Consider the following 16,299-nt stretch of genomic DNA (forward strand, 5'->3'; position numbering starts at 1 on the left):
ATGGAGGCTAGGTTGCTCCTTGGGGCGCTGCTGTGCGCCGGGCTGCCGCCGGGTGAGCTCCTAACTCGGGTTAGCATGGCACGACAAAGTGGTCTGACCGCCGTTAACCTGGTGCTTTTGCTTTGCAGCTTGGTCTCCGCGAGGTGCTAGCGCGAAGACTCCTGTTGGTGACGACTTCCCCATCCACAGGTAAGAGCAACCGGGGTGGAGCGGGGCTCCTGCGAGATGGGCTGCCCGAGCCGACCAAACCCCGCCGTGTTCTGCCCGCAGCCCAAGCAGCGCCGCGGGACCTTGGAGAGAGGACGGCCTCGGTGCGGCCATGCAGGTAGGGAGAGCGGGAGAGAGTGGGGGGTCTGCGCTCATCCCTTTGGACCATGGGGTGGTGTGTTACGAAGCGTGAATGGGGTAGCGGTAGGTCCTTCGTGGCACGAGGTGATGCCTCGTCCTGCCTGTCTGGTGGAGATATGAGGCGGGGCTGCTGTGGGGTCACGGTTTTAGGCATGGGTAACACCAGGTGCTTGGGGACTGAGGCTCCCCCCAGGGGGTCACTGTACAGAAATAAGCTTCATTTCCTTCTGTGGTGGCTTCTGGGGCTTTTAATACTTCTTCGGTAAGAAATATGTGCAGGAGGAATGGGAAAAAAATACATACGTTTCTTAATCAAAAATATGAGGTAGAACAAACCATTTTTACATGTTCTCCCTTTTAATAAGCTGTCTTAAAAGAAAGAGGTACAGCAATGCTAAGGTTGTTCTTACACTCTCTGCAGGGTTTATGTTCACAGAGACATAGCTCTTAATGTCAGTTTTCAGTCAGATGTGTCAATAGATATCTAGGGCATGGAAAGCACTTGCTGTTTTACAGATGCTTTATAGAAACCTTCACAGGACTGAGAAAACCCAATAAACATGATAAACATTGCATCCTTATCTAAAACCCCATAGATGCTGCTGTTGGTGTTCCTGGTGGGATTTGGGCATGTTTATTGCTATTTCTATTGCTTTGTAAACAATAAGAGGTAGATAGTATGTTATCCTATTTTACTGAGTGACATGTTTATTACTGAATTTACTTTGATGAAAACTGTACTTTATTTCAGTGGCATAGTAGTTACTTATATAACCATTGTAACAATGCAGCTGCAGTTCTTCAATCTTTAAAATTCCATGGTGGAATAGATGAAGACTTGAAATAGGAATGGCTGTAGTGTTTGTTTTACTTTAGTAAATAAGCTATGTAAATGAAAGTAAATGCATTTATAATAAGGAAGAAACTTATGACAAGTTTTAGGCTTCTGAGGATAGAAATGTCCACATTGACTTGAGAAACATGTTAGTTGCCTTGGATGCAGGCTATGATAGAACAAAGGTAGGTTATTGTGAAGATAAGGGATGTGTTTTTAACATAGTCATGCTAATTATTCTAAGCTGTAGCTAATTGTTATTCTGTGAATTACGTGATAGTCTAGAGGCAGTTAAGAGTTGATGGGGAAGATAAGAGTATGGGATAGGGTATGCAAGAAAGTATGTAGATGTGAGTTTTGGGTATTTTAGTTAACAGGCTGAAAATCTATTTGCTCTTTTTGTGCCTATTTTGCCTATCCTGTGCATACTGATAGTAGCTTACTGGAGTCATTGGAGTGATGATAGATTTTAATATACAGTAATGGTTTTTTGATAAATTTTTAGTAAATTAAATATGAAGAGTGAGGTTTATAAAATTGGTAAATTCATGGAGAGATTGGGAAGAGTTTTTGCTACTCTTGGCTTTAGCAGCTTAAATAGCTTTCTTCTTCCTTAAAGGAGTCTGGAATGACAGTTCATAATGCTTCAGCTACTGCAGTATCGTTGCCTCAGAACAGAAGACTTCACAGTATGAAATGTGGACCATCCAGTAAGCTGAACTTTTTTTTTCATGGAAATAACTTCATTTGTCCCTGATATTCTGCATGATTTAATTATTGCTGTGAAGGAAAAAAAGTTGAATAATACAAACCTGTTAATAATAATAATTAACATATAAGTTGGTGCTACAAAATTATGCTGAGAAATTTATTACTGCTGTGATTGTAATGCAGAATTTAGTTCATTGTGTTTCTTGCTAAGTTAATTTTTTTAATGGCACAAATGATTTTTGTGTTCTGCTTCAGAGAAAGCGACTGAAAGGGTTAAGAGTCATGGTCCTACTTGAATAGAACTATTGCAGAAAGATCATGAGATAAATCACTTCAGAGTAGGCCTAGTACTAAAGCAGAGAAGAAATCTAGAGTGGAGAATGAAAGTGTTTCAAGCTAACTCATCATGTCTGAGCTTTTAAAAGAGGATGTAGTTATGACAAATAATTGTTTCATTGCCCTCTGTAGATGCTATAGAATGAACCTCCTAGAATCATAGAAAGGTTTTGGTTGGCAGGGAACTGTAGGACCATCTATCCAAACCCCTGCTATAGGCCACTCTGCATGGCCTTGAATGCCTCCAGGGAGGGGGTGTTCACAACTTCTCCAGGCAACCTCTTTCAGCATCTCACCACCCTCACAGTAAAGAATTTCTTCCTAATATCTAGTCTAAATCTATTCTCTTCCAGTTTAAAGTCATTTCCCCTTGTGCTGTTGTTGCTAATTGTCCTTATAAAAAATCCCTCCACAGCTTTCCTGTAGGCCTCCTTCAGGTACTGGTAGGACTGTTTTCTTTCTCTATAATGCATTTCTACTGGTCAAACATTTCATAAAAGCTTTCTATTTTTGTTGTCCTTGCTTTAGCAGTATAAAGTTGTTGGAGACATGCTTTAAAAAAAAATCACTATCTATACTTGCAGGTGGAATATTTTTCTCCTCTTTGTAGCAAGTTCAATATCTAGACTCAGAAGTGTCCTTCTAAAATCCCAGTGAACCCCCTGTGGGAAATAGAATCCATTGTTGCCTGTTTGTGATAGGCACATATGAAAAACAAAGCAAAAGAAAGCCCTATTTTCTGAAAGAGTTTAGTTAAAATTTTCTAAACACTTGAAGTTTTTTTTTCAACCCTCTCTATCTGGAGGGAGATGCAAGTTGCTGTTGTTCTGTCCATGGGTTTCACTTTGCGCCAATCTGGGGATATATAAAATACTCAAACCCTTTTATTATTATTTTTTAAGCCAGAAAAGGAAGCTATCAACTTCTTTCTCCTAGTTTAGCGCTGTCTCTCTAGATGTGTTGGAGATGTTTTTCAAAACTGACTATCACAGACATATTTCACACTGACTGTTGCAGTCGTTCATTGTTACAGTGGTATTTTTCTTCCTACAAATGTCTGCATAGATAAAATCAAACATGTTTGATATGAACTCTTTATGTGATGTGTGCAGTGTCTTCACTATTGTGTTCTATTACTCAAGTATGTGCAGTTTAGGAAGCAATATAGTGTCTTAAGTCAATGGAACAACAGCAAAAGGTATAGGTAAGTATCAAGAGGTGAATTGTTGGCTTAGTTTCTTGTCACTGGGGAATATAGGTTTTGGTTTTAGATATTAATCACAATAATTGATTGCAGTTAATCACAAATCACAATTGACAGCAGTTAACTGTCCATAGCTCTTTAAGCTACAGCTACCTTCTGCACATCTGTTTTTAATTCTATGCCATGAGCTAAGAAACTCAACCGAACAAAACACACATAGGCAGGTGCATACACACCTCAAAATGTACAAACAAAACCAACCAAACAAAAACAACTGGTCAGCATGTTAAGAACTTGAAGTGACCAAAACTAATTATTTCTGGAAGTAACTTCCAAACTATTGCTGAAAATTCCTAACAAGTTAAATACTTTAAACACTTCTGTGTTGAAATGCTGAAGGAGGCCACGTTGGAGATTTATGTAGATTCTGCTAGATGCTTACAGTGTATGTGTCGTGATGGTGAATAGCAGAAAATCTGCAGTTAACTAGAAAGCTGTGAGTGAAGTGTTAAAAAATAACATCTCATTCATCTCAGGAAAAAGTTTTGCATCCTGAAGTAATGAGGTCTTTGTCCTCGTTTAAAGGTTGCATTGCAGCCTGCTGAAGACTGTTTCAGTAGACTTGTGCCATTACTAACAGATTCTTTGAAAGACTATTATTATGCTGAAGGTTAAAAGATAATGCGAATAATAGTAGTTGTGTTAATTCTCCCATAGTTAAAGTGATATCTGAAAGCACTCTTGGGAAAGTATGCAGTGGAAATTATGCTCTTAATAAAATCAAACTTTTGAGAATTTTAACGGTTAATATTCTATATATTATATTCTATATAGTCTAATGTTCTAAGCGTTCTTCCTGCTCTTATGAAATGAAAGTAGCCCAGTTGATGCTTCTTGCAAAGTCTGATTTCAAAATGCCGTGGTTTTCTTTCATTTTACTTTTCCATTTCAGAATAAAATTTGCTGCTTTTGAAGTAAAGAATCTTTTTAGTGCTTTGATAATTTTCAGGTCGATTGTCTACATTTGCTTGAAACTTTTTAATAGCTTATATGAAACTTATTCACTTTCAGATCTCCTCCAAATAAATCTTCCATGTTAACTTTTCTATCCAAGTGAATCTTAACCTGAACATCCTGAAAGCAAACCTGCCTTCAGTGATTTGTGATTTTTTTTTGTGTGTGTGCTCTGTCTTGGAAATAACAGTAACAGGCACTTGTAAGTATTAGAATTCTGCATTCTAATGCTTTGTAGAAAAATACCTAAATGAAAAGTCTACATCAATCAAAAAAGCTTTCAAGCATTGATGGTGTATTGATGATAATGGTGTATTACTGTTAAGTTGCTGGAGCGATTGGACTGACTTGATTAAAAATAAAGCACCCTAAAACTGATATGTATGGTAATGCGCGTGTCAGACATGTTCTTGAATGCTTGCTTTTACATTTGTTTAAACTTTTGAGTGTCTCCTTGGCTTATTATTTTAACTTTTGTATGAGATTAAGATAATGGTTTCCTTTGCATTCAGCTCTTTGTGGAACTGCAGGAGGACTGCTGTCCTTTAATGCCTGTATCCTGCTTTCTTCTGACGGACTTTATATCATATGAATTATTAAAGTTGTACTTTTTTCTTCTGCTAAGTATGTGAGCAAATTTGAAGAACAAACTTTGGGTGAGGGAACCCAAACTTGTACTTGGCTAACAACAGAATAGGTTCATACCTTAGATGCTATGTAGTTTGTTATGCCTTATTGCCATACTGATTCTCTAACTGAACACAAAATGTTGTGATATTCTGAAGTACATTTATTTTGACAAAGATGCAAGATTTCTTTGACCAGTTGCCATACAAAATCAGCAAGATTTATAGTCAGAGCCCAGGTGTTGAACACTTGAGAAGCCAGCCAGAGTTGGATGGGATTACAGTTTATTTCAAAATGGATTTTATAACATCCTTTTGTCAAGTCTGTATGATGTTGTTCAAGCATCTCTATTCAGAACAAAAACAGTCACCTCTGACTCTTGGACACTGATTGTCAGGAAACATTTACAACAAAGTGCAAACAGACTGGGTTATGGTGTCTAAAGAGCTGTAGTGATCTTATTTAACATACTAGTCCATACCGGGTTGGAATGCAGCCTCTTCAGTAGTTAAGAGATGTTTAGGCTTAATGAGAGAATAAGAGGAGCAGAGAACTCAGACCTTCTCTGTAAGATGGTTCTAAATCTTCACCTTCTTTAATAAAGGAGTTTCTGACACTTGGCTTTGTGATGATGATGCTTATGTTATCAGGGTGACCTGCAGAGTGTAAGGGTAGAGTGCATACATTCCTTTCATGACAGAGATCTATGTTAACCTTTTGTTATGGGATGTTTATTCTTGGAAGCTGAGGAATTTTTTCAATGTTAATTGAACAGAAATAGATGTTCTGAGTTCCTGATTAAAGGAGCCTATACTGTTGTAGTAAGATCATTGAATGTAATTGGTATTAACTCTATGTTTTTCTGATTACCTAATGAAAAATTACTTTGGCTTTGCACACAAATTTTCCATGCTGTGGAAAGATGCCCTGCAGTAATGTAAAAAGGGATATGAGCAGACACAACAGCTCAGTTTATCGTGTTTTCTTAGAATCACATTTGTGGAAATAAAAGAGGACTTCATAAAGAAGAAAACACTCTTCAAACTGAATTAACTGACTTCTAACTGGGAGTTGATTTCTTTCTAAAAGGAAGCAAGCAGCTTGTTTCCCAGCTACTGACTATGAACTTGCTGCTGACAGATCAGCTGACTATGTCCACAATTGAAATAAATGCAGCTTCAGGCAGGTTACCTGAGCCATGCTTAAAGGGGAATCGTTCAACCTGAAACATCAAAAGGGAGCAACTTTGTCTACAGCAAAGAGGAACATGACTTGCAATCTAATTGCAGATTATTGTAGCTTGACAGGCAAGAGGGTATAGTCTTAGAGAAGCCAAGAACAGAGACCTGAGCTCTGATTACACAGGTCTCACAACACTCAAGATGAAAGAGCTATTCTGCCCTTCTTGACAAGAGGGATAAGGTTATTGTATTAGTGACAAGATTGATCACTGAGGATGTAAATGAGGTGGCTTAGTAGGGACCTTTCTACATGGTGCTTGCATTAGTGCATGAACTTGCTCAAGCTGGCCAGGCAGGGGAAGCGTTCCAGCTCAGCAGTTTCTGCAAATAAAAATTGCCATAGGAAACACCAACAGTGTACTGACAAACTAAATTAGCACAAGCTAATTTAGGAGATTAGAATGAAGCTGGAGTTTATAATGTTTTGTTAAAATATTGGATGTTCTTGTCAAAAATACTGTTTCTGATCCTTGTTAGAAGTTTGGTTATTTTCACAGGATACTATCTTTCAAATTTAGTGAGTTTAAAGCTTTTAAGTATGGCTTCCTGGTTCCTTTAATGTTCTCTAGTGCAGGTAAAGCAAACTAAATATCTGCTCTTAAAATACGTTGATTCGAAAATTACTATTGATAATACATCAATAAAATGAGATTCTAGAAAGGAAAGAAAAGTTGCATTGGTCTTACTGGAGTGAGGAATTCAGCATCTGTTCAGCAGCAGTAGGTTGTCAGTGTTCAACTCTTGACCTGTTTGGATGCATTTGTTAGCTTTATGGAATTAAACAATTAGTTTGTGGAAAAACATTCCAACCATTCTATAAAACAGTTTAGAATCTACTTTTGATATTTAAATTTTCCATGCATGTTTAATGAATGTCAGCATTGAGAATAAAACCTGAAGATGGTGTGACCCATCAAATCATAAAGCAGTGTATTTTGTTTAAATAAATTGCAGTTTGTATAGATTTTTCAGAAATCAGCTTTGCCTGCATTGACAAAGCCTCAAACCACATTTAATTACTATTTCTCAAAAGCTTAAGGGGTAATCTAGGTGCGTTACGGCTTCTGTGTGTTAACTAATGTTAACACATTTCATATGTCAGGGTTTTAACAAAATGGAAGAAAGGTCCTTTTCTTTAAATTCTGCTTTTCAGAACAGCACTTATACAATACATGTTTTATTTTTCAAGACAAATATATTTTTAAAGGCAAAGGAAATAAAAAGGATTAAACTGCCTTCTCTACCTGAAATAATTTCTTCTTAACTTGCGTGCTTAGTTTCTGTCTTTACATATTAGTATATTTATTCGTACACGACAAATAATGTTTTCTCTGAACAACAGAACTTACTAGATTTTTTTTTGCATAGTAGGCAATTATTAAAATGCAAATGCTTTCCTAAATAGACTTAAATTTTAGAAGGTCAAATGTTAGAAAAATAAGTGATTATATTGTAAGAGTGAGAATAGCATTTGATTATAGTGTCTAAACTTGGTAGCAAGAAGCTTAGAACTTATGGCATGGAAGGAGAGCAGACAGTTGAAAGATGTATAGCTGGGATCTCAAGATCTATATGTCTGTGACAGAGCTGGCAGAGCTTACACATCCAGTATTATTTGTAGCATTCTTTTAAAGAAGGATATGGGCACTGAGCTGTTTTGTGTTATGATAACTGTTTACTTCATTTATTCAGTATATGAATGGACAGAAAGTATGTCAGAATGTCAGAACCCACAGCCATTTTGATTTGTCCTTCTGAATGAGTAATACGTTCATAGCATCTGGTTGTATTTCTTAAGATGGAGTTTTTTTTCAGCATGTTTCCTGCTGGTGGGATCCTGTGGCATTCTCTTGGGCTCATGCAGAATTTAAATGCCAAGACATCGTCTGTCTGTAAAGATCAGTAACAGAACAGGGTCGTAAGAATGAAGATTGTAATTTATTTTTGATGTGCCTTGTTTTTCAACTCAGGTTCATTTGTGTGTTTTAATGGAGGTGAATGTGTCTACAGGGAACTCTGCAACTGCAGTCGATTTAATGCATCTGGACCAAGATGTCAGACAGGTGTGTTGGGAGGAAACAGAATGGATTTCTGTGTAATTGCATGTGGGTTCCCACAGATGCAAAAATTACTTCTGCCTAAAGTTTCCTTCATCTTCTGGTATTTTTCCTTTCCTCTCCCTTCTGTGGTACTGTATTGCTCTATGTTACATTTCAATACAGATTAAATCTAAACGACAGCAGTACTTCTCAAGTGACTCTCCTTTTATTAGTGTACAACACAGGTGCTGAAAGAGATCATATATGCAGAACGTGGGGTCAATATCACTTTGAAACTTTCGATGGACTCTATTACTATTTTTCTGGGAAATCCACATATGCACTTGTGAGACAAACTGAATTAGATGAGCAGAGTTTTTCTATACAGGTAGGGATTGCACTTCTATATTCCCTTTTACTGTTTTTGAATATGCTGTTGCAATAATTTTAGTAGATTAAAAATAACTTGAGATGGTAGTATAGACGGATCTAGAACATACATGTAATTCTAACATAATATATGCTACCAGCTAATCTTGCAAAAATTATAGAGATCTGTAAGAAAACAGTTGTCTGTACTTTCTAAACCAACTGCTGTTGTGTAAAGACTGCTAATTGTACTCAGATTTTTGGGAAGAGTGGAATTCTTTTCACATGCTGAAGGTGGGATTGTGAGTTTTAGTTGTATAGCATATGCACTGTGAAGAATTCAATTATAGTCTTAACTTTGACAATAATAATTTTGTTTTACAGGTGAATAATGATCCTGAATGCCTTTCTTCTCCATACTCTTGCAAACGGTCTGTTAGTTTATTCTTTTCCGGAGATGAACAAATAAAAATGAGCAGTGAAGTCACCTATAAAGGATTTGGGTAATGGTACTCACCTTTCTGAGGCTGTAACAATAGTTGTAATTTCATGATATGGTTTTAATAAGATATAAACAAGATTGATTACTTATAGCTTAAAGAAAAGAAATAAATTCATACCACAGCTGTAACCAGCCCTCCTCAGCTAGAGGAGTAGTACAGATACAGAGTAGTATCTGAGGGTGGAGGTATCTAACTAAACAGTAGTAATGTCAAGAATCATTACATCAAGTAACTAGTAGTGGTATTCCTTATTTGAGGTGTGTTGTTTTTTTTTTTTTTTTTTTTTTTTAATCCTGTCTTGCTTCACAGACTTCAGTTGCCTTCTGTTATTGGAAACTTACACATCCAGAAACTAGCTGGATACTTTCTAGTCAGGCACCAGCATGCCTTTACTCTGGCTTGGGATGGTATATCTGCAGTGTATATCAAAATGGCACCAGAGTACCTGGGCAAAACACATGGACTGTGTGGGAACAATAATGCTGTCCTGCAGGATGATCTTGAAACTAGTTATGGTGAGTATTCAAAATAATTTCAGTGGTGTAATACATTTTTTTTCCCAGGTAACTGTTACTTTGTTTAGTTTTCAATTGCAATGCTAATTGAATTTAAATGCACCATTTTTTTGAAATGAAAAATGTTGTATGGAAGCACTTCTTGATGATACTGTCAACGAACAGGACTGAATTCAGTATGAATGGGAGCCTGGAGGGTTATGAGCTTTTAAAAAGCATAGCTAGAATCTGGAGTACTCCACTACTTACAGTGGTATTTGCACTTCAGATTCCCGGGACCTAAAAAATGCAATTGTACTTTTAAATGTTCACTGCGCTCTAAGCAGTTTTACATAGGAACCTATGGAAGCCTGAGGTATTACTATTGGAATGGAATAGATAACTTTATTTAGCAAATAATGAAGATTGCCAATTCCCATTTGATACAAAACTTCATTTATACTAATACTTTCAGAAGTGACCAGTGATTCTCAGAGTCCCAGTCCCTTAGATGCCAACTTCAGATACTTGAAGAGTCTTGGCTTTCAATAAATTCTAAATAAACACCTCTATGAACTAAAAAGAACAAGGGGGAAAACAAACAAACAAACAAAAACAGGTCCACTTAAAAAATATTTCAGTCTAGGCAATCAAAACTTCTGGAAAATTGTTGCTTTGGGCTCTTTAACTCTTCACTCCTTTAAAAGTAGGACATTTCTTTAGAATACAATTTCAAAGATCAAAGTACAATATATATAGTAGGTTTCCTTTTGCTGTTAAGGCATGTCACTCAATTTTGTAAAGCCTCAGCCCATTAAACAGTTAGCTCTCTAAATCAAAATGCTTTTAAGTTAATTCCGAGATCAATAGCTCGTTGTGCTCGTTGCCATCAAACATTTCCCTACCCTCTCAACTTCCTCATGGTATCTCAGTTGCATAAAGCTGCAATTGTAGCACAAATAGATGCACTGCATACTACTTTTATCTGAATATCTTGAGAAGCATTAGTAATGCAGATAAGGCATGATATGCATTTATGGATAATTTGAGCAGTAATCAATGTCACCATATCTCTTTGGATTATACCATTCTTACCTAGTTGAAAGCTGGCATTGGACATATCTACTCATGAAAAGGCATACTTGTAGATGTTTACATAGATAATGTAGATAATTATATTGTACCCTTGCAGTGACTCAGGAATGCCTTATTATTCTTGAGTTTTAGGCTATCTGTTTAGAAGCATTTTAGATCTATGCATATTATTACAGATTTCTTTCCTGCTTTCATTCAAAGATGGCAGTAGGCACAGTCCTACTCCCCTAATGTCCTTCTTTGTTAGATCACCTGTTGAGTTAGGCTCTTTCTGCCCTTCTAAAACTTTTTCTCTATATTCCCTTTTAAAGGGCTTTCTGTGTCTTATAGGGACCAGTATGTTTTCAGACTTAGACCTGATTCATCTTGTTGTAGGTAGTTGTATGGTAACTATTGAGTCATGGCCTGAACCACTGATTGAGCACTTGGGGAAAGGACCCAGGCAGCCCTGGGAGTGCAGGTGAAGGCAATTCAGCTGTGTGACTGGGAGGGGTAGAGCCTGGCTCCACCTGTCCCAGACCCACTTATAGGCTGACTGCCACTAGGGTAGGATCTCTTTCAGGAGATCCTTCCCTGGTGGAACTTTTGCCTGCAAACCTGGAATCTTCTGATATGGGTAAGCAATCTTCTTCCATTGTACTTTTCCGTGGTGTCAATCCTCCCATCTTATTTTTCTGTCCAATTTCTACAGTAATATTTGTCTCTTGTTAACATGATAGTATGTTTGTTCAGATGTTTTCTTAGTATAGCAGCATTGTCAAATCACTCTATTGACTGTCTTGTTTAGGAAAATTGACAGATGATATAACAGAGTTTGTGGAGAGTTGGCAGGAAAATCCTCCGCAAGGACAACCCACGTGGGATAACTCTTTTCTCAATGAGCCACCTTGCCTGACTCAAAGCCATGAATCTTTACAGGTTTGGATCCTCATGAAAGGATTATTACCATAGTCTATATTTCTTACAAGAATTTGACTCTAAATATTCTCAACTCTCCTTTGGAGAGGTGGATTAAGAAGGCTGCTGTAACAGCATGTAGTTTATTCCTCTCTTTTGCTATGCTGATCTTCTGTATAAGTTTGTAATTTAATATTTGTTCTTCTGGGGATATTATGCTGTCTGGTTAGCAGACAAAATAAGTGTTTGAATTTTGGCTTCAATTAGTGAGAAGTTGTGAACTAGAAGCTTGTTCCAGAGCTGATTCCCATTACTTCCTTTAAGAAGGATAAGAAGAAGCAGGCATATGAAAATAGAGCGAGAGGGTGTTTTATTTACTAGTATTAAAAAAAAACCAACAAATTCTGTCACTTTGGTTCACCACATCAAAATAGTTCTCATTTGTAAGTAATATTTTGATAATAATAATAGTAATAGTTATAGCCCTGAAATGAAGTTCTTTGAAACTGGTGATGTGAGGCATCTTATTTCTGTTAGCTTATATTTTTTAATTTGAATAAAATGAAGACTCTTGCATTTTGTCTAGGCTTAGTTGCAATACTATCTATCCTTTTCTGGGAAAGGATATATTATTAGCATTATTATGACCTTGTATAAAGTTTCAATATTATCAATACTCTGACATGTGGAGCACTACGTTGCTAGCCATAGCTTCTAGTTGATGAATGGAGAGGGATTCCTGGTCAGCCTGAGAGATGTCTGTTCTGTTTTTGCTTAGTATGTTATTCTGCTTAGGTTTACTTTTTAAAACTTTCACAACTCTAATTTCAGAGAGCATATGCTCTGTGTAATATTCTACTACATCCTCCATTTGAACAATGTCACGAATATGTGAGCCCTCTTCCTTTTATGGCAAGCTGTACCAGTGATCTTTGCATGTAAGTGAATGTTTTTGAGAGAATATTGAAAATTATGAAAAACATTGTCCTTTATTGTGAGAGTGAATTCTAACTAACTGGTAACAACAGTAACGTGGCTTTTTTATGTGTACTGATTATCTGAAATTCTTTTAAGAAGTTAAAATGCGTTGCTTTTCTCACTCCTGGTTGTACTCTGTAGTCAGATTTCTGTGGAATTGTTTGTTTGGTGTAAGGATTGCAAGATCCAGTTATTAGTTTATTAGTAATAATAAACATAATTTATTAATTTACCTTTCCTTCAGTGTGGCATTTATTTTCATGCTGAATATATGACATCATTAGTATTTTGAATCTAATGAAAGGTAATTTTGAATAGATTAATTGGGCATTCCTAAGCAGAAAACATTAATTGAACCAAAACTTGAAATTAATTACCTGCATGCTCACAAACTATTTGAGTTTATGCTGTCATTTAAAAATCTCATTTCAAAGCAGCTTTGGCTGTTTAAAAGGCAGGGCAGAAAACTATTTCTATTTCTTGCACCATGACAACACTCTGGTGGAAATCTTATGCCTTCTTCTGAGTGTTCTGTTGGATACTGTTTCTCTTCTAAAAACCCAGACCAGTATTCACATCTCTCTTTATTGCTGTATTGCTGGCTTCAATGGATTTAATGTCAGGTTTCCAATATATCGATCTTCTGTCTCCAAGCATAGTAGAATGACATATCCATTTAAGACTTTTAGCCTCTTCAGTAAACACATTAAAGCTATATTAATGTGAACTCAAACTGTGCTAGTAGGCAGTGTAGGAGCAGTCATGAGATTGAAAGAAAGACAAAAATAATATGACAATTTTTCTTTGTTGTAAGGTCAGCAGTTGATAATGCAACTTGGTGTCGAGCATTAACTGAATATGCCAGAGCATGTGCCCAAGCAGGGAAACCTCTTCATGGATGGAGGAGGCACTTTCAGCCATGTGGTATGCAGACATCTCAGTACTTGGAAATACTGCACAGTAGTTGATTGCTCTTCACAATTTACTTTCTTTCCTCCTATTATGAACAAATATAGTTACCAGTGAAAGCATAACTATGGACTCCAATGCTGTGTACAAGTTAAGAATTTTTTTGGTATACGTAATCTGTGGTGAGTATATTGGGTATGTTTTTATAAGCTTAGTCCTTAAAGAGTCCCTGATAATCAGTAAGATTGAAGTGTTTTTCTCATGGGGCTTCTCTTTCAAATATTGACCAAGACTTCATAGATTTCTGATATGTAAAATAAATTATGACTGTTAAAAATCAATTTGAATTACACTTGAAGTCTTCATGTTAGAAATCACAAGAAGTAAATTTGAAAGAGATCGTCTTAATTTGTCTGTCTGGAAAACAAGAACAACATTGTTTTATCATTCATGAAAGAAACATTTCCCACGTGCTTCCAGCAATGTTGGTTAATGAATATTCTATGGTTTGCTACGCTGATCTCACAGCTTTGCTGTAAGAAATGTCCTACCTGTCCTGTGACTTAAGATTTATTGTTTCTTGATGCACCTGCAATAGACAGACTATGGATATATGAATATTCTGTTTGCATGTTAGAAAGTCATTGTATTACTGGTACAGATAACATATTCGGTTGACTTACCAAAGAGTAAATACCTGAAATCAGTGTGTGCATCTATTCATGTCATGGGCCAGTAGCCCAAGAGATGTTTGTTTCTCTATCTTTTCTGTTTTGTAGTGATTACCTGTCTTGAACCACTGACCTACAATGAGTGCATCAGCTGTTGCCCTGCTTCATGTCATCAGCAATCACAGTGTATTGACAGTGAACTTCCTTGCATTGATGGATGCTATTGTCCAGATGGTAATAGTTTTGCTACTCAGATATATATTAGCTTGTGCTACTTTATTTTCTGATTGCTTTCCCCCAGGTTTACATGGCCTGTAAAGCATTCATAATAATTCTTTATAAACACCATGCAAAGAGGGTGTGGATAACTTACTGTGTTTTCTCATTTGGTGACAAGAGGCTTTTCCTCAATCTAGCAAGTAGGAATATTTTCAGCACAGATCCAAATTCCAGGTGTAGAGTTCTGTAGTTGGGTAAAAAATGTGCTTTGCTCTCGTGATTATTTTATGCATAGTGAAGCCAGCCTCCCAATTCTTGTGGTCGCTGCTTGGTTTCATTTTATTTTTTCCTCACAAAGGATGTCTGTGGTTTCAGGTGTTCATGAGAGCATGAGTAGAAATCATTCATGAGGCTAGAAACAAGTTTTATACTGAGACATTTACTGTTGTATGGTTCTGGCAAGCAAGATATTTGGTAATTCAGCCTATAGCAAAACTCTGCACTTGATATTTTTATGTCTAGTTTTCATCTTCTTACTGACTTCTTATGTATGTAATTCTATCTGATCATTATAGAGAAAATGATATGCCATAGATCCTTGAACCCTGTCTGCTCTAAGTGTGATCATCTTTGTCACATGCTTCATCTTATATGGGCTAGTAATCTCTTTTAGTTTCTGGATCTCTAATAGTTGAATAATTGAAAAACAAAACAGCCCCTTCCCTCTACACCTTCCCCTCCTCCAAAAACAACAACAACAACCCTGCTGTAGTAAAATAAGGACCAAACAGTGCCTTAAAACAGAGTTTTAAGGATAAAAGATTTATTCAGCTGTCAAAAAAAGTCAAGTATACCAAATAAAGCAGCATGGGGTTTTTTTCCACATTATTGAGCACTAGTGACTCACACTACTAATACATCTCAAGCAATTTAGGAATAGAATATAAAATGACTTCAAAATAGCCTACAACTTTATATTCAATGGAATATGACCATTTGTTGCTCCCAGTTGTCTGTTGATATTTATAAATATTTCAATCTTTCTTCCTTTTTCTTCTTCTAGGCTTAATTTATGAAAATGAATTGTGTGTCAAGCCTATGGACTGTCCTTGCGATTACCATGGCAGTTCTTTTGAAATAGGTTCTGTGGTTTATGAGGAATGTAATAATTGGTTAGTACTTTTTCTTTTAATACTGTAAACTTAATCCTTCCATTGTTATGAGAGGGAGAGATGGCACTTGAGGCCTATTGGACAAAATTGACAAATCACTACGTTTTCTACATACAAAACTGTTGTTCTCTAGACAACTAGTTGCTATTAACGGACATATAAAAGAAACAAAGAAAAAAAAAGAAAAAGAAAAAAAAAAAAGAAAAGAAATGGATCTGTTAATGGAGAAGAAGAGCAAATCATGGATATTGCAGAGAGTAAGGGAATATTTAGATTTTTTTTTTTACTTGAACTCTAAAAGCGATCTGGAATTAAAAGTTTTAGTAGGAAAATTACTTTAAATTTTCTTTCTTCTGTTGTTGCTCTTGGAATCCAGGAAAAACAACTGAGAATAGCCATATATTTTTCATATTGAGATTTTATTTTGTAACCTTTTTGCCTTTATTTCAGCACTTGCATTGGAGGAAAATGGATTTGTACCAACCTTACATGTCCAGGTATGTTTTTTTTTAAAAAAAAAAAAAGTCTTGGTTACTTTTTTCAATGACTATGAATTTTTGAGATAATATTGATGCTCATTTTAAATTTTCCCCCAGTGTATTTTCTATACAGTTGGGTTTTTTGTTTGTATCTGCTT

General features: G+C 36.3%; 1 protein-coding gene across 1 annotated transcript in view; it reads left to right on the top strand.

Annotated features, from left to right (window-relative positions):
• OTOG (otogelin) overlaps positions 1-16,299 on the top strand; it is a gene marked incomplete at both ends in the record, with an annotated part of 92,560 nt that continues 76,261 nt past the window's right edge. The window contains 14 exons of the mRNA XM_079537080.1: positions 1-52; positions 129-189; positions 271-325; positions 1,803-1,893; positions 8,287-8,379; positions 8,589-8,743; positions 9,109-9,227; positions 9,537-9,742; positions 11,604-11,734; positions 12,545-12,651; positions 13,506-13,615; positions 14,380-14,505; positions 15,554-15,662; positions 16,113-16,159. Of these exons, the coding sequence (XP_079393206.1) occupies positions 1-52; positions 129-189; positions 271-325; positions 1,803-1,893; positions 8,287-8,379; positions 8,589-8,743; positions 9,109-9,227; positions 9,537-9,742; positions 11,604-11,734; positions 12,545-12,651; positions 13,506-13,615; positions 14,380-14,505; positions 15,554-15,662; positions 16,113-16,159 (1,462 nt within the window). The remainder of the gene's footprint in view (positions 53-128; positions 190-270; positions 326-1,802; positions 1,894-8,286; positions 8,380-8,588; positions 8,744-9,108; positions 9,228-9,536; positions 9,743-11,603; positions 11,735-12,544; positions 12,652-13,505; positions 13,616-14,379; positions 14,506-15,553; positions 15,663-16,112; positions 16,160-16,299) is intronic.

Source organism: Tetrao urogallus (assembly GCF_951394365.1).
Source record: "Tetrao urogallus genome assembly, chromosome: 6".
NCBI classification, from domain to species: Eukaryota; Metazoa; Chordata; class Aves; order Galliformes; family Phasianidae; genus Tetrao; species Tetrao urogallus.